The sequence below is a fragment of the Arvicanthis niloticus genome, chromosome 6 (genome assembly GCF_011762505.2).
Source record: "Arvicanthis niloticus isolate mArvNil1 chromosome 6, mArvNil1.pat.X, whole genome shotgun sequence".
Classification (NCBI taxonomy): domain Eukaryota; kingdom Metazoa; phylum Chordata; class Mammalia; order Rodentia; family Muridae; genus Arvicanthis; species Arvicanthis niloticus.
The window spans coordinates 54,005,707-54,028,515 of record NC_047663.1 but is presented as its reverse complement, the minus strand read 5'-3'; the positions used below and the strand labels follow the sequence as shown (position 1 = coordinate 54,028,515).

The 22,809-nt window shown below is 43.8% G+C and overlaps 1 protein-coding gene across 2 annotated transcripts in view; it reads left to right on the top strand.

Moving 5' to 3' along the window:
- Gsg1l2 (GSG1 like 2) overlaps positions 1-17,800 on the top strand; it is a 22,614-nt gene extending 4,814 nt beyond the window's left edge. For both annotated transcript variants that reach the window (XM_076936584.1, XM_034506445.2), the window contains 4 exons: positions 5,427-5,474; positions 8,481-8,633; positions 9,718-9,829; positions 14,228-17,800. In XM_076936584.1, the coding sequence (XP_076792699.1) occupies positions 5,427-5,474; positions 8,481-8,633; positions 9,718-9,829; positions 14,228-14,477 (563 nt within the window). In that variant the 3' untranslated portion in view covers positions 14,478-17,800. The remainder of the gene's footprint in view (positions 1-5,426; positions 5,475-8,480; positions 8,634-9,717; positions 9,830-14,227) is intronic.
- The last annotated feature ends 5,009 nt before the right edge of the window (positions 17,801-22,809 follow it).

The window sequence follows — 22,809 nt, the reverse complement described above, 5'->3', positions numbered from 1 at the left end:
AGACTACCAAAAGGACCTTCCAAATTCTCTTTTCTCTGGAGTACTAGTGTATAAAATACACTCTCTTGACACCGCCAGCACCTTCCACCCACCCACACACAGTTACATTTGGTTTCTGATTCTGCTTCTTCTAGGATGGCCAAGATAGTCCCATATTTTTTGTTTCAGAACTGTAGGCACCATGTTCATATGCAAATGACTTAAAAACTTCTGTTCTGTTTCCAAATCTGTTCCCCCCACATCTGAGGTGGCTTCATCTATTTCCACATCTGTGTATAATGGCAGGGATTGGAATCACCCTGGAAGCTTGTAAGCTTCCAGGTACCCAGCCCCAGAGGCTCTAACTCAGTAAGTGTGGGCTGGAGTCTAGAAACCTGCTCTTTTGTTTGTTTGGTTGGTTGGTTGGAATTTTTTGTTATTGTTTTTCTTTGAAGTTTAGCTAAGGTAATCTTTACATAGAGATAATAAGAATCACACATTTTGAAAGACTTATAAGTAAAACCACCATTCTCCACCCCTTCCTTCAGGGGAAGCTGTTTCAATATAAAGGACAAACATGGATATCTTCATTTTAGACATTAGCTATTGACTTAGTATTACAATAAATAAAACGTATCGCTCCGTGAGGATACCCCACATAATGCCTGCCATCTTCTTGGTCAAGTAATATCACTGCTGTATTCAATAAGCCACTAACTTCGACTAGATGTTACTCATTCTGACAACAGAAAGTGTGTTCTCATTATATTTATTGTTTGTGCAGATTTTTGCTCTCCCTGGAGTTCTAATTGCTCTTCTGTTCCCATCCTCAGAGCGTTAGCATTTCTTTTCCACTCAACTCTGTTCTCTCTAGAGTTCTAATCTGTGTTTCTAATTTCCTTCCCTAGTGATTATGGCACACATCACAGCTAGAGAAACACACCCCAGGACACAGAAAAGCCCTCTGGAGAGAAGAGAGTTGGAGTATCATGGAGAATATTCACTAATAAACACTCCCATGCTTGGCATGAGGCTAGGGGAACGGGGCTTTAACAGAGGGGGTCACAGTGATGAGAGCTAAAAGCCACTGGGAAATATCTACTATAAAGGTAAAATAAGAAAGGGTGTGGTGATGATTAAGACAGAGGTTCATCCATCCATGTTAGTGGATGAAGGAGATGATACTTAGGTCTAAAGTCTTCATAAAGCAGGTAGCTATTGTACCAAGCCACCATATGTGCCTTAGATTTAAATGTGTGTGTGTGTTTGTATGTGCATGTTGAAGGGGGCTATGTGTGTGTGCATATATGTAGAAACCAGAGGACAACCTCAGGCTTCATCCTTGAGAATGACACCTGCTTTAAGTCAGGGTCTTTCATTGGCCCTGATCTCACTAATTAGAGCAAGAATGGCTGGCCAGGAATCCACCCCAGAATTCTCCAATCTCCACTCCCCCACCATTGGGATTGCAAGCTAACACCACCATGCCCAGCATTTTAACTTGGGTTCTGAGGATCGAACTCATGCTTTCAAGGCAATCAGTTTATCAACTGGGTTGTCCTCCCCAAACCCCGTGTCTGGACTTTTAATAGATGGAGATCAGGAGTCAGGTGTTCCAGGCAGACAGAAATAAATTGACCTGGTCTGAGGCGGCCAAATCAGGCTTTACCACTCAAACACAGGACAAGGAACAGGAGGAAGCCTCAGTGAAGATCAGAGCTCACGTGGCCTTTTCATGTTGCTGGGGCAGCTGCTCCTCCCTTGTCAGTGGGGAAGTCTAACTGGGGATACTTGGCCATTGCACTGGCATTGGCGTGCTATTTATGATGTCTGAAGGAGGAGGGCCTTCAGTGGCAGCTGAGCTGGAGAATAGGATTAGAAAATTAGAAATGTGAGTTGTTTTCTCTATGAGAAAAAAAAACTGTCTCAGCTGGACTTACGGAAAGGGAAGAATCGGACTTTAAGGAGGCTCGGAAGCAGGTATAAGCTGGTCATCTGCGTGAGAAATGTGTCCCTTAGTCACAGCAACATGAAGCTGGTACCTGGTACAAATTGTCCCTAAGACATCGGATAAGTCGCTAGTCAGCTTATGTGCCTGTGGAGGGGAGGTCCTCATCCTACAACAGGACCTGGGGCAACATTAAGGGGCTGTGTGAAGCTCTTCTGGACTCCTTCCTCTAGCACAGTGTTCTCAGCCTTCTCAGTGCTGCAACCCTTTAATACCGTTCATCATGTTGTGCTGACCTCAGCCATAAAATTATCTTCATTGCTAATCCATAACTATAATTTTGCTACTGTTATAGATCATACTTGATTATGGATCATAATCAATACTTTTGGAGATAGAGGTTTACCAAAGGTTGAGAACCACTGTAAAGGCTTTATAGGAAGCCCCTTTGACATGCCCGTCAACCCAGGGAATACACACACACACACACACACACACACACACACACACCACTTCCACTTCGATGGTACTAGAGATGTCTCAATGGTTGAAAAGCACTGGCTGTTCTTCTGGAGGTCCTGAGTTCAATTCCCTGCAACTTCATGATGGTTCACAACCATCTGTTTATAAGATGTGATGCCTTCTACATGTAGGTGTACACACAGACAGAGCACTCATGCATTTAAAATAATAATCATAATAAGTAGAAGTTACAGATGCAAAGAGCTCACAAGAAGTGGTAACAGATATGGATGAAGTTGGGATTGCCAGTGACCTTGAACTTCATGCCTCGGCCAAGGGGTTATCGATTTGAGTTCAATTCAGCATTGAGGGAATTCAATACAGACAGATCCTTTGCTTCTGCAAAGGGAGAGATTTGGATTTTTTTTAATCTCCCAATTGAAAAATCTGTTATAGCTTTACATAGCCCTGCCCCCCAAGGCATGTTTGCATTAAGGTACAGAACATAACACTGAATCACTGACTGCATCACAAGCACCCAGGACTCAAGACGGAAGAAAGGAAGGGTCAGAACAGTAGAGAGTGTGTTGAGGAGGTGTATTGGACTCAGTGCCACTGGCAATAAGGACTCTGGTCTGAGGGAAGATGTTCCTAACCGAGTGTAGGATTTGGGGGGGTGGTTCAGCACCCCAGTTTTGTGGCATGGAACTTGACTGAGAAAAGGCTCCCCATGTAAATCAGCTCATCTCCCTGCAAATGGGCCCTGCAGTGCTTTAAAGGGGAGACTGCATCTCTTTTTTTATATTCTGAAATAAACATTTTCAGTGAAAGCTCCTGGAAGAGTCAAGGCTCTCGTCTTCTTTCCCGTGGGCAAGTCTCTGAATATGTAGACCCTGAGCTCTTGTGCTGAACTCAAAGCATTCAGACAGGGGCACATGGGTAGCCCCTGAGGCCTTGATTCTGGGGCAGGATTCTGGGGCAGAGTCGAGCACCCTGGGCTTGTATGCATTCTCCCAGGGCTGGCTTGATGCGTCTCTTGGCTGCCCAAGCCCTGCCAAGCTATGTAACACCTGCCTCTCTGGCTTCATGGGATTTGTAAAGATTTTTCTTCTTAATCCTGCTGGCTTTGTTCAGAAGGAACACCGTTTCTGGGGATTCACATTAATCAAGGGGTCACTCAGGTCTAGCTCTCTTGGTCCCAGCTAATCTTGTCCTTCTAAGCTATTGGGAATTCTCTTAATCTGTGCAGCTGGCCTTCTCGTGCTCTGTGCCCTGTCCCTAATCTGCTCCTGGATTCCGCTGCCCCTATCCTGCTCCTGGCTCCTTCTATCCCTGCCCCTGCCTTGCCTTGCTCATGGTTTCCCCTGTTCCTACCTCCCTGCCCCTGCCCTGCCCCTGCCTTGCTCATGGTTTCCCCTGTTCCTACCTCAGCCCCCGTCCTGCCCCTGCCCCTGCCCCTGCCCCCTGCCCTGCTCATGGTTTCCATGCCCCTACCCCAGCCCCTGCCCTGCCCCTGCCCCTGCCCCTGCCCCTGCCCCTGCCCCTGCCCCTGCCCCTGCCCCTGCCCCTGCCCCTGCCCCTGCCCCTGCCCCTGCCCCTGCCCCTGCCCCTGCCCTGCTCCTGCCCTGTCTCTTCTCTGCCCTGCCCCTGCCCTGCCCCTGCCCCTGCCCCTACCCCTGGCTTCTCCTGCATTACTGTTGGGGAAAAGACAGCTCTCTTCAGACTAGAAACACTCCCTCCTTTCATGTGCTTGGGATGTGGTTTGAGGGTGTCCCCCAAAGGTTCAAATACTGAGCCTGGTCCCAGTGTGGTGGTTTAAGGCAGTAGGATTTTTTTCAGAGGTGGGACCCAGTGAACGATGATTAGGTCATTGGCTGCTACCCTCTTTCTCCTGAGAGCCTGGTTAGTACCTGAGTGAATCCCTTGTTCCTCCCGACACACAGTGGCTGCTCTCTACCTCTTGTACCTACTCCCACCATGACAGTATCTGCCATGTGTAATTTAGCTAGAAGTCCAGGCCCTCATCAGAGCCAAGAAGAAGCCAGGCTCTTGCTCTTGTAGGTCTGGAATTGTAAGCTAAAAAACTACTTATTTTCTTTGTAAAGTATCCAGACATGAGTGCTATGCTATAGTAGAAAACAGACTAATATACATCTTCAAGTATTAGGTCAAGAGTAGCAGACAGTGATGTGTGGAAATGTACCAATGCTCAGGTAGGAAAGCCCCATTTTCTTTTCCTTCCTTCCTTCCTTCCTTCATTAATTCATTCATTCATTCCTTTCCAGTACTAGGAATTAAACCTAGGGCTTTGCAAATGGGGCAAATGCCCTACACCTACACCCACAGCCTTGAAAACCCCGTTCTCAATCCCTTACTCCATCTTGTTTTGAGCCTGACCTTCAAATCTGCAAGACAGAGAGCCTCGTACTGGCCTCTGTCAACAATTAAGCACAAAAATGCTTGTGGTGATCTATATCACATGTTTCCACAGCCACCTTACTATAAAGTATGGAAGGTTCCTGTGGCGCTGAAGAAGGTCACAGAAGTGCACTCAGGGACTGAACTGTCACATGATGTGTGCCTCCAGCTACACACACACACACACACACACACACACACACACACACACACTCCATCTTCTGCCACCAATGCTGCCTGGCTCCCTTTTCCTCCACTCCCTCTGCTGGTCCCCCTTCTTTGCTCTACCCTCTCCCTCCACTTCACTCTATTTCCACCCTCCCACCATTAAAGTCTCTTTTTTCCCCAGCCAGGATGGATTTTCTTCTAGCTTTTGCTTTTATTAATGTTTACTTCCACCTGAACATGCATACGTAAGAATAACATACTAGACTATGCCTGGGGAAATGTGTGATGGCCTGGGTTACCACTCAGGTAAAATAACATTTTCTAGTTCCACACAACTTTCTGTAAATTCATTTTTCTTTGCAGCTGAATAGAAGTGTGCACACACAGCATTATCCATTATCCATTTGCTGTCTGTAGAACAGCGCTTGGCTGTGTTCTCCTTGTCTTCTAGGTGAGCGGTGCAGGTGCTTCCTGGGGATAGTACCCACTGAGGGACAAGGTAAGCATCATGCTGACAGCCAGGGTCCCTCACAATTTGAACGGCTCCAAATGTTTTATTGGAAATGGGGGACGTGGTGGGATGGTTGGATATAGTTTTCCTGTGAAGGCAACAGAGGCTCTGTTCATGCGCCTTACAGACCTGGTGTGTTGGAAGATGGTAGCCAGCTTCCCGAGGTAACAGGAAACTGGTGGAGTCTGCAGCTTCCTGAACCATAAATATTTCCACTGTGGCTAATCTCAAGCTCTGTGGGTAAGGAAGAGGCTGAGTTGGAATGTTATTGCCTTGAGTGTGCTTTTTTCTTTCCATCACCTATTCAGTTTGTGCTTGCGGTCTCGATATCTACTCGTCCAGCAAGAACAGAGGCTTTATGAAGATTCAGAGAGGACTTAAACCCAATCCTTCTTTAACTTTTTTAACTGATTTGAGATGGTTAGCCTGTGAGTTAAGGGCCTATAGCAAATTCATGGCTCCGAGTTTATTGCTAGGGTGTTTTCTATATTTTATTTAGAAATAGCTGAGAGGAGTTAACAGACAACAGTCCAGATTGCCTTACATGGATAGTTGGTTTTCAAAACGTCAGAAATCCACAGAATTGACGTTACAAACATTTCTGTATTAATGTTCATTTTGATTAGAGATCTGTCTGCTCCTGACAGCTTCCTGTCTTGGATTCTAAGAAGAAATTGAGCATCTTTAGAGTTACTCCAATTGTGGTGAGACAGCCACTAGGCAAGAATTGCCTCTTTTCATCTACAGACAAATTACTGTCCAGAAAAGGACACACTTGCAGAATAGTCAACTGATTATATCTGCCAAGACAGAGTAATCAGCACTTAATAATTCTGCATCACTAGGTCTATCAGATGATCCTGGGCCAGAAGGCTGAAGATCAAATGCTCCAATGTTCTGTAGTGTAGGGACTGTCCAGGTGTTCAGCAGTCTGTATAAATTGGCTGTTTTAGAAGCTATGTTTTGTGCTTCCCATAATTTCAGTTAACTCAGTCATTCTGGATTTCTGACAGGGTTGAAGACTTATAGTCTCATAGCCAATCTCAGCTATTTACTTTGAGAGAAAAGATTTGAGGGGATAGTTTTCAGCTGACATTCATTCTAAAGCCAAGAAAAAAGCCAGGTTCAGAACTAAGTCTTTTAGTTAGGAGAGATGACAGAGGTTCTGCTTAGTCAACAAAATGATGGACTGGGTATTAGGTCTATCTTGTACCTTACTGACACATATTGGTATAGTTATGCTCTAACTTTATTTTGAGAGAAAAGTTTTATTTTAACAGGAAAGGTGATATGTAGGGGGAGCTAAGGTGGGAGGAGTAAGGAGAGGAGGAGAAGAGGGAGAGGAGGAGCTAGGAGATGAGAGAAAGAGAGAGGAAGAGAGACAGAGAGAGAGAGAGAGAGAGAGAGAGAAAGAGAGAGAGAGAGAGAGAGAGAGAGAGAGAGAGAGAGAGAGAGAGAGAGAGAAACATAGAGGCGGATGTTCATGTGTCTCCACCAGTCAAAGATAGTTGCTATATCTAGGTTGGGTATTGGGTTACACTTCTGATTGTATGAGCATCTTGTTATTGAGCATTACCAAACTTATAAAGCCCTTGATTAACATTTTAAAAATTGTATAAAAGCAAAAAGGAAGAGGGAGATGGGATAGGGGTTTTCTAGGAGGGGAAATGGGGAAAGGGGTTGGCATCTGAAATGTAAATAAAATATCCAATTAAAAAAATGAAGCTTCAGAGAGGACTGTGCCAGTCTTAGGCATTTCTCTGTCCCATCAGCTGTCTTGCCTGGTTGGTAGTGGAACTTTTACAAATTTCCATTTCCCTTCTCTTCCCTTTATCCATTCTGTTCTGCCCCACATCCAACACAGCTCCAGCTGTGCTCCCAGCAAGGATGCACAAGCAGCTTTCATGGAAACAAGGGATGCTGGTGGAACTGGAGCCCACCCAAAGCTCTTAAATGCTCAGATCCTTCTTCCCTCATATTTAATTTTATGTATCTTTTTTATAGATTGGGGGGTGGTGAATCTGCACACCTGTTTGCAGGTGTCTGCAGAGGACAAAGGAGGAGTGGAATCCCTTGAAGCTGGAGTTACAGGTGTTTGTCTCACCAGACTTGGGCACTGGTAACTGAATGCTGGTCCTCTTCAAGGGTAGCAAGTGCTCTTAGCCACTCACCAGCCCCTGTACATCTTCTGTAAAGAGTAAGGACAACATCTCCACTGGAATCAAAATAATGTACTGACTCTTAAGCTGGAGAGTGAACATTCCCAGAATCTCTTGCAGTCCTATGCCAGGGTTTTGTTTATGTTTTCCCTCCCACCTGTGGGCAGTATTTATATCCATCTCCTTGAGGCCCTAGGATTCCCTTGACCCATCAAGTTCCTAAGACTCTACAAAGGTGCTTTTGGTCTTCACATTGAAAGCTTGCAGTAGCAAGGTGCCTTATATCACTACCTCTTACCTGAGTCCACAGGGAGTACTTAACACTGGAAGCTTGGTCCAGGGTAGAGTAACTGAGAAGTGATAAGGGACCTTTAGAGGTGGAAGTTTAAGATCATTTGGGATGCTGCTTAAAAGGAATCTATGTAGTTCTCTTGCACTAACCCTGAGTTACTTCCCATAAAAGAGTGTTAGAAGAAGGAGGAGGAAGAGGAGGAGAAGAAGGAGGAAGAAGAGGAAGAGAAGGAAGAAGAGGAAGAGGAGGGGAGGAGGAGAAGGTGTGACGTCTTCCTTTGGCTTCATGTTAGCTTGGGATATATGGTTCCACCATGATGCTATGCCCACAGAGTAATAAGATAACTAAGGCAGTTTTGCTGACCATGCTGCTTGGACTTTACAGCATCCAAAACTGCAAACTTAATAGACCTTTTGGTTTACAAGTTATCTAGCCTCCAGTCTTTTGTTATAAGAACAGAAAGTGTTAGTAATAAAACCAAAAGATCAGATCTTCCAGTTATGGATTCTGCATGCTCATCATAGCTGTCCTTTCTGTTTATAGGATTTTTATGGCTCTCCATTGGAGCTGAAGCCTTGAATATCTTCCTGATACTGACAGGTGTCATCCTCCTGGGCTTCAGCATGAGTTGTTACAGTTCCGGATGCAACTGGCTCAATGTGGATGCCTCAGTGGCTATCCTCATGGTGCTTGCAGGTATTTTCTAGTAGGAGCAGTTCGTCCCAACCCACTCCAAGGGAGACATGATGCTTCAAGCCATGGGATAGGCCAGCTGGATCCCTCCAGTCACTGGCCAGCTCAATAAAACAGCTAGTCTTCTGGATAAGTCACTGGACTGATTCCACTGGGCGGAAGTAGTGTTGTAAAGGAAGAAGATGGGCACGGGTGGAGAGAAACATTTACCAGTTCATGTCACAGGCAGGGAAGAGGTTGCAAGGGTGCTGGGAATACCAATGAGCTCACATAGCAGAGAGGTTAGGCTTGAGTGCACAGAGGAGTCCTCCTGAGGTCAAGCCTCTGTTACAAGTATATAAGTATATATATGCTTGTTTATATGCAAGTATATATTAAGTAACACTAGGAGAGTTACGTAACTACTATTTAAGTGTCATAGCTAGGCTCTGGTGAAGACAAAATAGGAGTGTACCTACTATAGATTTCAGTATCTTAAAAATTATCACCAATGTTTGGTATAAATGTTTCACAAAGAACTCTTTATTTTTTAACACTACCTCTGCTCTCTAAGCAACTTAGCTTGGCATTCTAAGGTCCTTAAGTTAATGTTTCCACCAAGATAAGATCCTGAACATGTGGCTTCTTTCCAGCCTCCTGACAGACACACTAAGTACTGTTAATTTGTACCAATCCAATTTGTGCATCACTGCTGTGTCTGATGAACCTAACACATCTTGCCCAGGTCATAGCTATGATAAGTGGAAAGATAAACTCCAATTGCTACATCTTTCATAGCAAAGAGCAGGGCCATGGACGTGTAGAAATTCCTGCTCAGGTCCTGGCATCTACTTTGTTCCTCTTGGTTATGATCAGGCCTGTTTGTGGGTGTCCCTTCAGTTTCTACTGTGGGTGTGAGCTATCAGATGGAGTGTTTCAGGATACATACATGCACATAAGAATCTGTGGATACTATACATAAGATCTGTGGATACTACATAAGAATCTGTGGATGCTAGGGTATCCAACATCCAGCGCATGAAGGGTAGAGAAAATTTCCCACTGTGTTGTGTTCTTAGGAGTGACTCATGAAGCTTTGCTTGCACAGGACTCCTGGGCATGGTGGCTCATATGATGTATACAACTAGTTTTCAAATCACTGTGAACCTAGGACCAGAAGATTGGCGGCCTCAGACATGGGACTATGGCTGGTCCTATTGGTAAGTTTCTTGGTTACAAGCACTGATGCACCAGAAAAGATGAACATAGAATTTTGTAGGTAGATAGACATTGTGCTAGAGCTGTTACTACTCTTGTGATTCCTGACTGGTATTATAACCTTTCTATAACCCAGTCTTCTTAGTTGTAGAGTGAAATTAGCCACCTTGACTTGATTAAAATTTTATAATTTAGTTTCTTATTTAAATTTTTAATACAAGATACTTTGCTTATATTCTTTTTCTTCCACCAACTCTTCCCAGATCCTCTCTACCTCCCAACCTACTCAATATCATGCCCCCTGTCAAAAAAATCAAAACCAAGACAAATAAACAAAGAAAACCCAATAATACAAATCAGAGAGAGAGAGAGAGAGAGAGAGAGAGAGAGAGAGAGAAACTTCATTTGTGTTGACCAAATACTCCTATACTCCTGAGTATAGAGCCTGCCCAGAAATGTTTATTGATATACCCTTTGACACTCAGGAGAAAACAGATTTTTCCTTTCCTAGAAAGTATCAATTGCAAGCATGCTCTTTGTTAGAGGTGAGAGCCTATGTCTGTTTAGCCTGCTCAATACTGAGATTTTTTTCCAATTTAAACCTGCAGAGATCTTGTTCATGCTGTCACAGTCTTTGTGAATTCATAGGTGCTTTGGTCCTATTGTGTCTGGGAGACACTGTTCCCTCAGAGTCAACCACCACATCTGACTCTTCTGGTCTTTCTGCCTCCTCTTCCCCATAGATCTCTGAGCCTCCAGGAGAGAGGCAAAAAAAAAAAAAAAAAAAAAAAAAAAAAAAAAAAAAAAAAAAAAAAACCCGCCTCATTTGGAGCTAAATACTCCAGAGTCTTCCACTCTCGGCACATCGCTGAATTGTGGGTCTCTGTGTTAATTCCTGTCTACTGCAAGAAGAAGCCCTCTGATGAGGGCTGATTGATGCTCTGTTCTATGGGTATAGTCATTAGAAGTCATTCTATTCTTGTATTACTTTATAGAATGATAGTAGTAGGTTTTCCCCTAGGGTTCATGACCTAACTTACTAACTCAGATTCTCAGCCACTTTAACAGTGTTAGGTATGGATTCAATCTTATGGAGTGGGACCAAGTCCAATCAAAAAAGCGGTTGGTTATTCTGATAACAGCTGTGACCCTGTTGCACCATATATCTTGCAGGGAACTGTTGTAGGTTGCAGGGTGATATTGGTGATTACCTCTCCTCTGTTAGCATACAGAGTACCTTCCAGTACCATGAACACTAGTCGGTAGGAGTGAAGCTGCTAGCTGGGCATCAGCTCCATTCCTTCATCTTCAATGACATATCTAAGTTGTGTCTTCAGCAAGAAGGCTTCAGCTTGTGGAGAATAAAGGTGTTATATTTACAAACCACTAGACAGATTAAAGTCTAGGTTTTTTAAAAAAATATTTATTTTTTAAAAAAGTTTATATGTATACACACACACACACACACACACACACACACACACACACATATATATATATATATAGTGAGTACACTGTAACTGTCTTCAGACACACCAGAATAGATCCTATTACATCAGATCCTATTACAGATGGTTCTGAGGCACCATGTGGTTGCTGGGAACTGAACTCAGGACCTCTGGAAGAGCAGTCAGTGCTCTTAACCGCTGAGCCATCTTATTCATTTTATATATGTGAGTACACTGTCACTATCTTCAGACACACCAGAAGAGGGCATCAGATCTCATTACAGATGGCTATGAGCCACCATGTGGTTGCTGGGAATTGAACTCAGAACTCAGTGCTCTTAACCACTGAGCCATCTCTCCAGCCAAAGGCTAGATTTTTTTTTTTTAAATGAAGATTGGAGAATTTGTTTTCTGAGCTAGACCCTTTTAGACCTAGCTTCTATTTCTATTGGAAACACATGACACACAAGGTGTATCTCTAACAGGAAGACTCAGTCATGCCATACAAGAGTCTCTGGGAATTTCTTTTAACTTCTTGTGTTTTCAGTGCTAGAGATCAAACCAAGGGACTCATGCATGCTGTACTTTCCCACTCATCTGCTTCACCAGCTCCAAATATATTGTATCTTAAAAATCAATCCACTGGTACTCACATTGTCATCCCACACGATATCCTCTAACACTGGGGGAAAGTCACCAACTTCAAAATGGAGTCATTGGCTTCAAAACCTGACAAAATAAAACCAAAGAAAGTCAGACATTGGGAGCACTCACTCGGAATTGCTCTGATGCCTGGAACTTTTGAAAAGTTAAAAAACAAAATTCTAGACAGGAATTTACTGTGGGTTACACTAAGACAGCTAGAAGTGTAGGGAAAGTCAGCCACTTAAATAAGAACCCCCAACACACTCTGTGTAGCACAAGCTTTATCCCCCAAATCACTAGGGTCAGTTGTACCACCAAGATTACAAATTTTACCTAGCAACTATGCACACCAGCCAATCACAGCTTCCCAGCTCCCAATGGACACAAGACAGCTTATCCACTCTTCTTTTTCAATAACCAACATTTCCCTCTATTCTCTAGAAATGCCAGAGGCTACCCCTGTCAGCCCAGGTGTTCCACATTGCACTTTTATTCATTATTTGTGCCAAATAAAATCTTTACTTGAAGAACTATCTTTATAGTTTCATTTGGTGCTGACAGTTATTTTCCTGTCTGTAAAACTCACTTTTGGCAATCACTCCCTCATTCTGATGTTAAGCTTCATGATGCACCTGTTTCTAAACACTTCTCAGCTTTGGTCTCCCCAGTCTGAGGATGTTAATATTTATAACTGGGACCCTGTACGTTCCGTCTTCCATCTGAGTCACTGGAGTGTCTTCCTTCTTAACTGGGTTCCAGGCTCTATCATCAACATGATGCACAGTTGAAAGGTCAGTGGAGAGAGGGTGGCTACTTTAATCCTTGCATATCCAGAAAGATGCTTATTTGGTACTCTGGGATTGGTCATCCAGCAAAGAAAAACAATGCCCCAAAATCTTGAAAATCATTTGCCCTTGTTTTTAAGGCATTGTTCGTTGCTGCTGTGGAGTGTTTAACACCATTCTGACTCAGTCTGCTACTTTCTTGTTAAGCGTCAGGATGTTCCCTGGTGGGGTGTTATTTCCACTAATTTCCTCCTACTTTCATTGGCTTGGCAAGCTGCTTAGCTTGTGTCCACACTTTGGGGAAGTTTTCCTGTGTTATTTCTTTCACTGTTTCTTCTCCTTGGTTTTCTGTTTTCTTAGAATTCTTCCCAGCTGGGTCTCTAATTATCCAAAGGTCCTATTTCTTTTCTGACCTAGTTTCTTAGTCAGGGTTTCTATTCCTGCCCAAAACAGCATGACCAGCATCATGACCAGGAAGCAAGTTGGAGAGGAAAGGGTTTATTTAGTGTTCACTTCCACGTTGCTGTTCGTCACCAAAGAAAGTCAGGACAGGAACTCACACAGGGCAGGAACTTGGAGGCAAGGCCTGATGCCGAGGCCATAGAGATGTTCTGCTTACTGGCTTGCTTTCCCTGGCTTGCTCAGCCTTCTTTCTTATAGAACCCAAGACCACCAGCCCATGGGTGGCACCACCCACAATAGGCCTTCCCACTCTTGCTCACTAATTGAGAAAATGCCTTACAGATGGATCTCATAAAGGCATTTCCTCAAGGGAGGCTCCTTTCTCTGTGATAATTCTAGCTTGTGTCAAGTTGACACACAAAACTAGCCAGTACATCTGGCTGCATTCTCCTTTTGTTTCTGGGGTAGGAGGGGTGGGGATGTCCTCTGGTTGTCTTCTAACCTTACTTCTGAGGTTAGGCATGAGAAAGGGAAAGAAAAGCTTTCTGCTCCATGGTCAGCTTTTCATCCAAACCCTATTTTCAGACCAGCTTTCCCCTCTGCCTCCCACACATCGTCCCATCCCTGAATCTGGACCCTTTGTGCCTGTGCCTTCAGAGTAACCCTGTGCTCTCCTAGGCACAGGGGTATGGGGTTTTGTTTGTGGTGTACAAGACATCTGAGGGCCAGCCAGTGATCCATAATCAGACTTTTGGCTGATGTACTGCTGTGCGTGTGCGTGTGCGTGTGAGTGTGTAAGGACTCAGAGAGACTATGCTGTAGACTTCCTTCTTGTCTTCTAGGACCCCTGTCCCCTAAATACTGCTCATTCTTCCCTATAAACCCTGCAGTTCTCCTCCCTTATCATTTTCCATGGAGTGCAGAACGTTATAATCTGCTTCAACAGAAAATCCACCTGTGAACGGAAACCTCCCAACCTTATTCTAAGACATACCTAAAGGCACAAAACAGCATTCCCCGTGGGTAACAGCAATGTCTCTACCTCCAAGTGGGTGGCTGCCCCCAGAGCAGGCCTGGAATTCCACTCGAGGTCTTTCCTAACTGTGGCTTTCTGTTGCAGCCTTGCCTGGGGATCTTTCGCTCTCTGTATGGCTGTGTCAGTGGCAATCATGAGCAGATACACCACAACCCAGGCAGAGATGCCAAGGGCACAGAAAGGCAATCCATACCCTCAGCACAACACCCCACAGCCTGAGGCTTCACAGAAGGTTTGGCAAACAGGAGCTGTTCCCCAGCCTGTGGGACAAGTCTTTGTGAATGTTCCTGGGCACTGGCCCCCAGGTACAGGAAGCAAAGTGTCCATGTGCTAGCCAGTGATGCACGTGCAGATGAACCAAGCATTTATTACTACAACGAACACCACTGGAGTGGAGTTCAGAAGACCACAATATAGGCAAGCTTTCCGCTACCCCTCTCTGGACTTAGCATCTCATGTCTCCCACAATTCCTGTATCTTTGGAGGAGATAATGTCTACGGAACATATCAACTATTAACCCTCTAGTATAAAGGAACATCTGAGGCTTCTCTGGCTCTAATAAATATCCCCAAAAGAGTTGGATCGTGAAAATATTAGGGAAAAAAATGATGAAGGAAAGAACTCCTCATCTCTTATAGCAGAAGCAAAATATGTCACCCACACAAATTCAGTGACAAACAAACCTGGAATATTTTTCCCTAGTTGATGCATGAAATATGAGACCATACGCTACATCTAATTTTCATTAGGAAGATAGAAAATTTAAAATCGGTTGCCTAAAAATATTCTTTACAGGGCATCAAGACACGGGCCTTTAATCTCACAACTCAGGAGGCAGAGGCAGGTGGATTTTTGTGAGTTCAAAACCAGCCTTGTCTACATAACCAGTTCCAAGACAGCAAGAACTACATAATAAAGAGACTTGATCTCAAAATAAATTCCTAATATCTAGTCACAATGAAGCTAGTTTGGAAGGATGAGGAAATGATAGAAAAAAAATGGTGTGGCATCTTATCACAGTGAAGTGGAGCAAGTGTTTGGATTGTACTACTTAAGCTAAATCACCAGGCATTCTTGCATCTAAAAATAAACCCTGCCAAGCATGCAGTCCTTGTGGGAGGTAGCACTGTGCTCAGGACTCCCTGGTGCATTCAGTTATGACACTGCATGATTCTCTCCGATGTCTTAAACTGGCATGAGATTAAGCCACAGGTTGTCAGGCATGTGGAGCACTTTGGAAAGGAATAGAGACTGCCAAGTCCCAAGGACCTTGAACACGTCCTAGCCCAGAGTAAAATTTTTAAAAAATTACATGTATTTGTTTATGTAGCTATTGTGTGTGTGTGTGTGTGTGTGTGTGTGTGCGCGCGCGCGCGCGCACATGCCACAGTTCATGGGTAGAGGTCAGAGGACAACTTGCAGAATTGAGTCCTTCTACCATGTGGATCCCAGGGATCGAACTCAGGTCCTCAAATTTGGTGTCAAACTCTTTGCCTGATGAACCATCTCACCAGCCCCTCAGAGTCATTTTTTTTCTTTTTGTTATGTGCTTAGTAAATATATTTCTGGGGAAAACGCTAGATGTCTACAATAAAACACTAATTTGTGCTGAAATTATATTATACTATCAAAGAGTAATGGGGAAAATTTCAACTAGTTTCTTCATGTTTAAGATTCATGTTAGACATCTGTTTGGTAGTTGTTGGTCCCCTGTTTTGTTGTCCAGTGCTTCAAACTCAGCTTCTTTCATCTCAGAGTTGAGCATCAATGTCCTCAGGTCCTTAGCCCTCCCAGAACAGAAGGACTTATACCTGATAACCTCTGCCCTTTGCAGCATGTGGCTTCGTCCACAGGGTTCATCACCCTGCATATGTGTGCAAGGAGATCCTGACTGACTTCCTGTGCTAGGTCTAATCTAGTCCCAGAGAAAAGAAAATCCTTATAAATGTTCCCCAAGAGACACTTGACTGTTGGATGCGTCTGAGAAGCCTACAGCTGATGATGCCATGGAAGAAATGAATCTTCCGTAGTCACGTGAATGAAGCTGATGTCAAAGGAGCCAGTAGCTGATGCAGATGCTGAGGCGAAGCTGGAGTCAAAACACATTCTTGAGCTCTGAAGGCACCTGCTCTCTTTTAAAATCTCAAAAATATTGATTGTGCATCAGGTGTGGTAGTTCATGTCTATAATCCCATCACTGAGACAGGAGGATGATGAGTTTGAGGCCAGCCAAAAGTACACAGTAAGGTTACTTCTGAAATGACAAATGTAGTGACATTGAAGCATAGCACACAGACAGACAGGTATCTAAGTTACATGTGTGCAGCATAAGGCATTTTCAGGAAGGAAACCTTTGCCCCGGCGTAACCCTATTGCTGGTCAAGAAACAAATACACATCATCTGTGTCTGCCAGAACACACACACTGCCACATTTTAATTCTTAAGTGTATTAAAATGATTTCTTTACATTTCTGTCCCCTTACACAGATCATAAATTTATTTTGTGAGTCTATGTAAACATTGCTCCTTATATGGCCCATATCTAAATTAATGGTTGACGTGTGTTTTACACACACACACACACACACACACACACACACACACAGCTACCAGATAGCCTAAAAAATCATTTCATGAGAAATAATATGGCTATGACTAACAACAGGAATTTTACAGCCAGATAATCTGCCTGTTTTGGTTTGGATGTAAAAGGGACCATTATGTTAAAGAGTTGGTCCCCACCTAGGGGCACAATTGAAAGTGCTTGGATCATGAGGGCACTAACTTGGACTAATTAATGAGTTAATAGCTGGATGGGTTTTTATAGGCTGGGTCCTTGTACAATAAATAAATTACTTGGGGTATATGTGACTGTGAACAGTAGTAAAAATCTCAGTGGTTTTTGTCTCAGAGACAGTCAAGGATAAAGGATAAAAACCCACTGGCTATTTTAACAAGAAAGCTGTCTGTCCTCGGTTAACCCATCAGGGAATTTTATCAGGTGTGTACAATGCCACAGGCACCATGCCATCTCTCAGGCATGAAAGAATTTAGAATTCTGTCTGGGGCCAGTGCTTGAAGAACCATTCAATGAGGCTGGACTCAGATTTGCTAGTGAAGCATTTTGATTCCTTAAACGTAGTAGACAAGGAATGTGTAGATAGAGTCCTGGACGTGTCACACAGGTGGGACTGAAACTCGCTTGTCTCTAGTGGCCAGTTGCAGAAAAACTTCAGTCTTGTATGCCAAGAAAGGGCAGATTTTATTTCATTTCATTTCTTAGGTTTTTTTTTTTTATTATAAAATTAGTTTGCTTTAAGCTACATGAAATAACAGGACAGACACTCCTGTACCCATCGCTCAGCTTCAACACGAGTGTTCCTATGGCTGCCACTCACCTCCCCTTATGAGAAAAGAAACTAAATAAAAATATAAGATGAACAGCTAGAACCTCCCTCCCACCTTGTTCTCTCCCAAGACCCACGCAGTACCCGGGAACCACAGGCATTACTCCTCTGCATGACTGAACATGTTTGTCCCCTGTAGCTGTTTTCGTAACCACACAAACCCTGTTTGGAGAAAAAGAAACATCACAGGAATAAAACCAACTAATTCTATTGTCTCTCCAAGGCTGTCAGATCATTTCCTTTCCATTTTTTTTATTGGGTTAAGTAAGATATAACACACAATTTTCCCTTCCTGCCCATCTCAAGTGCATAGGTCAGTGGCATCAAGAACATTTGCATAAAAATGTAGCCATCTCCACTGTCTTCCCCAGAGTGCCTTCCTCTCCCCCAGGTGGAGCCATGTACCCGTTAAACACTCACTGACCTCTCTCCTTACCTCCTGGCAAGCAGTATCTCTTCTGCCAACAGGAATCTGACCACTCTGGGAACCTCACAAGTAGTCATACAGTATTTGTCTCTTTGCAACTGGGTTATTTCACGTAAGAGAATGTCCTGGGGCACACGTATGTTGTGTGTGTCACGTTTTCTTTTTTATAAGAATGGATAATATTCTATACAATTACTTGTGTCAGAAGCCAGTCTGCCCTAACAACCCACAGTAGCTAGTCCAACAATCCCTGGCCCATCCAGCCTTGTTTCTCCCTCCCTGACAGCCATTCCCCCTATGCATGAAGGCCTCCATAGATAGGGCAGCCACTGCAAGAGATCTGTTAGAGCCACTTTGCACAACAAATCAAGTCTTATTTCAAGCCAGAAGGAAAACAGCAAGCTAACTGACATATCAGCCTAGACACCTTGCATGTAAGGCAAAGGGTAACACTGTTTAGAAAAGAAGATACACTTACATACACACACACACACACACACACTGCCTCATTCAGCACCATCATCCTCACCTGTGACCTTCAAGAATATCACACAGCTCAAAAACTTGCAGAAGATGGTATTTCTTATGTTCATAAAGACAGCCCCCATTCTTCTGCCAAACATATCCAATGCCCTCAGGAATGGTTCTGCTGCTCACTGTGGGAAGACATGGAAAAAAAAAAAACTAACATCAACAAGAGGAGGGCATTTCTCAACCTGTGGGTCATGACCCCTTTGGGGGTCAAATGACTCTTTCACAGGGGTCACCTAAGACCATCAGAAAACACAGGCATTTACATTAAGATTCATAACAGTAGCAAAATTATAGTTATGATGTAACAACAAAAATAATTTTATGATTGAGAGCTTACCACAACATGAGGGACTGTATAGAAGGGTTACAGCATTAGGAAGGTTGAGAACTGCTGAAATAGAGAAAGGCCTGCCAGGAAGAAGGAGAGACTGGAAGAGCCCTAATAATGGACCAGATCCTGTCAAAGCGCTAAACACATACCATGTCTTACACCCGATTCGCCACAGGGTGCAGTGTGGAGTATGAAGTGTCTCTTATCCAAGACACTTGGGGGCGGGGCTGCTTCTGGTTGATTTGGGGGATTTTTGTTTGTTTGTTTGTTTGTTTATTCACTTGCTTGCTTGTTTAAATATTTGCATATATAAAATAAGGTATCTTGAGAAAGGGACCCAAGCCAAACATGAAATCCCTGGGTTTCATGTCCTTCTTATCCACACAGCCTGGGAGTTAGTTTATGCTGTAATTTAAATCATTTTGTATGTGATGTAGAGCATCACAGATGAATATTTCCACTTGTGTCACATTAACACAAAAAGTTTGGGATCCACAGCACCAGATCTCTGGATTAGGACGGCCCAACTTGGAATGATCACTCTGCACTGTCAGTGTCCCCACTTCTTACATTTGGAAGGCTGAAATCTGGGTCCTAGCAGACCACCTTCCATCCCCGCCCCTCCATCTCCAGGTGGAGCAGAACACTTGGTTTTCTATATGTATGAGTGCAGGGGTCAGGGAGGCTGGACGGAAGGTGCCAAGGAAGCATGATGCTCTGATGATGCTCTGATGAACTGCATGTGCCAAAGCTTCTACATCTGCAGTTTAGAGCTGGGTGTGACTTCTGCTTGGGACAAAAAGGAGAAAGTGGGCAAGACCATCCCCAACCTAGAGGGTACTTCTCCCACCCCAGGCTTTCCAGGAGGATTCCAAACATCCATGCATCTAAACTGACTTGTTCTTGATGCTCCGATTAGAACATACTGTGGTTTCAGAGCTGGTGTATAGCTCGGTGGTACATGGCTTGTCAAGCATGCTCAAGATGCTAGGTTCCACACCAGCATAGCAAAAATGAAAAAAAAAAAAAAAAAAAAAAAAAAAAAACCTACAATTTCAAAGACAGATGAATTGTCTGTCTTCTTCCTTAAGAAAGGCAGTAATGCAGATATTTGAAGGAGTCCTCAATGAACTGAAGAGGGTATGGTGGTTAGAAAACTCCTTGTCTGTCCCGGGGTAATTAAGTTAAAGAAAGGAAGCCCTCGTGACAAACAGTAGACTGACATTATCACTAACACAACTAAAGGTGTCCTGGGAACACCATCTATGGCTGAATGTAGCTCCACACCAGGGCACCCATGTTACTGTACTTCCTATCAGGGCCATGAGTCAATGTGGAAGGGGCCTAGTATATTTCAGTCACTTGCTGAAGGACTTGCAGGCTGTGCTGGGGCCATCTTTCAAGATTGTAGCCGTTTTCCTCCAAATTTTAAGGTATATTTGAAGATGGATTTCAAAGCCTAAGGTTGGGAACCACCAGGCAATGATGATGCATTGCAGAACTACTGACAGTAAGTCCACTGCAGAGCTGAAAATGCAAGGTGCCCTTGACCTGAGAGGCTCCTGTCTGTTGTCGTTAAAAGCACAGTCTCTTCTCAGGCCCTGCTTTCACTTGACCAAGCCGCAATTTCCCACACAGATAATCAGCTATTTGAAGAAAAAACATTCAGCAAATTAACTAAATTAACCTTAACAGGGTTTATTTGACCAAAGAATGACTCATGAATTGGGCAAGAGTCCTAACTCAACAGCTCCAGCCACATGAGCAGCAGACTTCTACAGATGACCCTGGAAGGCACATAGAGGAATCACTGGATCCACTCCAGTGAGTAACTTGGGCCTTTGGGGACATGGGCTAGTCAGTTGACTGCAATAGGCTTGGTTGTTTGAGATTGGGTAAAACTTGGCTATTTGTCTCTAAAACAGAACAATCAAAACCTCCTAAATTCAATCCCAGTTTGCTACCAAGGAACAGATAGCACACAGCAGCCTCGGGTCAGTGGCTTCCCGATTATTTAATTCAGCAGTCTCTCCAAGACAGCCTTCATATGCTCCTGGAACATGTATGCTCCTTGGTCCCTGCCACAACATTGGCCACTCCTCTGATTCATTCTCCAGTCCCCACCCTCTAAACATCCAAGTCTCCAAGCGCTCAGCCTTCAGATATGTCCCTTCAAAGGTCTCACTCAGATCGCATGGCTGTCTATCCTACCTGTGGAAGCTCCCAACTTTGCCGAAACCTTCCCTGATACGTTCCAGACAGACCCAACTGTGCTCTCTTGTCTTAGACTCTGTGTGAGGACCTCCCTAACCCCAGCTATCACCCAGCCCTCATCCCGTCTCCATTACAGTGCAATGCCTTTTTGCTGTCTCGTAAGAACACAAAGCACACCTGCCTCGGGTGCCTTCACATGCCCACTCTCAGAAGAACAAACTGGAAACATGAGATGGACACACATGATAAACATGAAAGGGATACCACACATGTGATGTTGAGCAGGAGTGTGGACTCTGTGGTTCTATTTAAATAAAATCTAGAAAAGAAAAGACACACACACAATACAAACTAATATACTCAATTAAAAATTGTAAAGTAGTTACAGCATGGAAGGAGACACAACAGAGAGATGTTTATACGATGCTTGTTGGTGAGGGTGCTGGTCACACGAATGTGATCAGTTTGTCATGGAGTCATCAAGTGCTCTGCATTCCTAATGCATACACTAAATGCCAATACGGAGGTGAGCTCTGCAATGTTACCTGTTGTTCCTGGTTTCTAAGAGATGCAGTTTCTGCTGTTCTCACCCTTCACCCACCACCTACCCCATCTTTACTCCCACCTCAGCCACACTTTCTGGACAGCTCTATTTTCTTTACAGTATAAATGTTGTGTGGCTGGAAAAAAAAAATGGTTCAGCACTTAAGAGTTCTTGCTGCTCTTATGGAGGACCTAAGTTTGGTTCCCAGCACCCAGGTCAGATGATTCACAACCACCTGTAACCATAACCCCAGCTCTAGGGGATCTAACACCCTCCACAGGTACCCACAAAGGTGGTATACACTCACATAGACACCCACATAAATAAACAAATAATAAATACATAACAAATGGGTCACTGGACACAAGTGTTAGGGTTTTGATATTTTTAGTCATAATGAGTTCCTAGTATATATAATTAAATTATTTAACATCTTGGATATTTAATTACAAAAGATAGTTACCTCCTTGACTCTCAGAATCTATGCCAGGTTCAAGAGAGGCAGGATCTTATTTGGTGCCCCAACAGATCTACAAAATAAAACAATTGTTCCCATTTTAGAGACAAGAAACATACACCTCACAAAAGCAAGAAGCATGCTCTAAACCACTGGTTCTCAACCTGTGGGTTGTGACCCCCTCTGGGAGTCAAATGACTCTTTCACAGGGGTGGCCTAAGACCATCAGAAACCACAGATATTTACATCATGATTCCTAACAGTAGCAAAATTACAGGTATAAAGTAGCAATGAAAATAATTTTATGGTTAAGGTCACCACCGTATGAAGAACTGTATTAAATGGTCACAGCACCAAGAAGGTTGAGAGCCATTACTCTAAAAAGTTTTCTTTTGTGCACAGCTGTTTTTTTTTTAAACAGGTTCCATTCCATGGACCAGCTTTTCTTTGCTTCTCATCCACATCCCCACTCAGGAAAGGAAAGGCAAATGGCTTGATGTCCAGCTAGGTCTGAACCACCTGCAGGGACCCCACACAGGAAAGAAAGGCACAGGCATTTATGCTAACAATCCCGGGAGTTCCTGGGATTGACTCCCAGCCCAAAGTGTAGAGGAAACTCTAATAGTCCCACCAGCCAGCAGAGCTTTAAAAGTCCTGGCAAGAACCCTGAAATCAGACCCGGCCAGCATGTGTCCCTGAATATCAGAATAGACACTATATTTACCCTGAGAAGCCCTTTAGTACAACTGA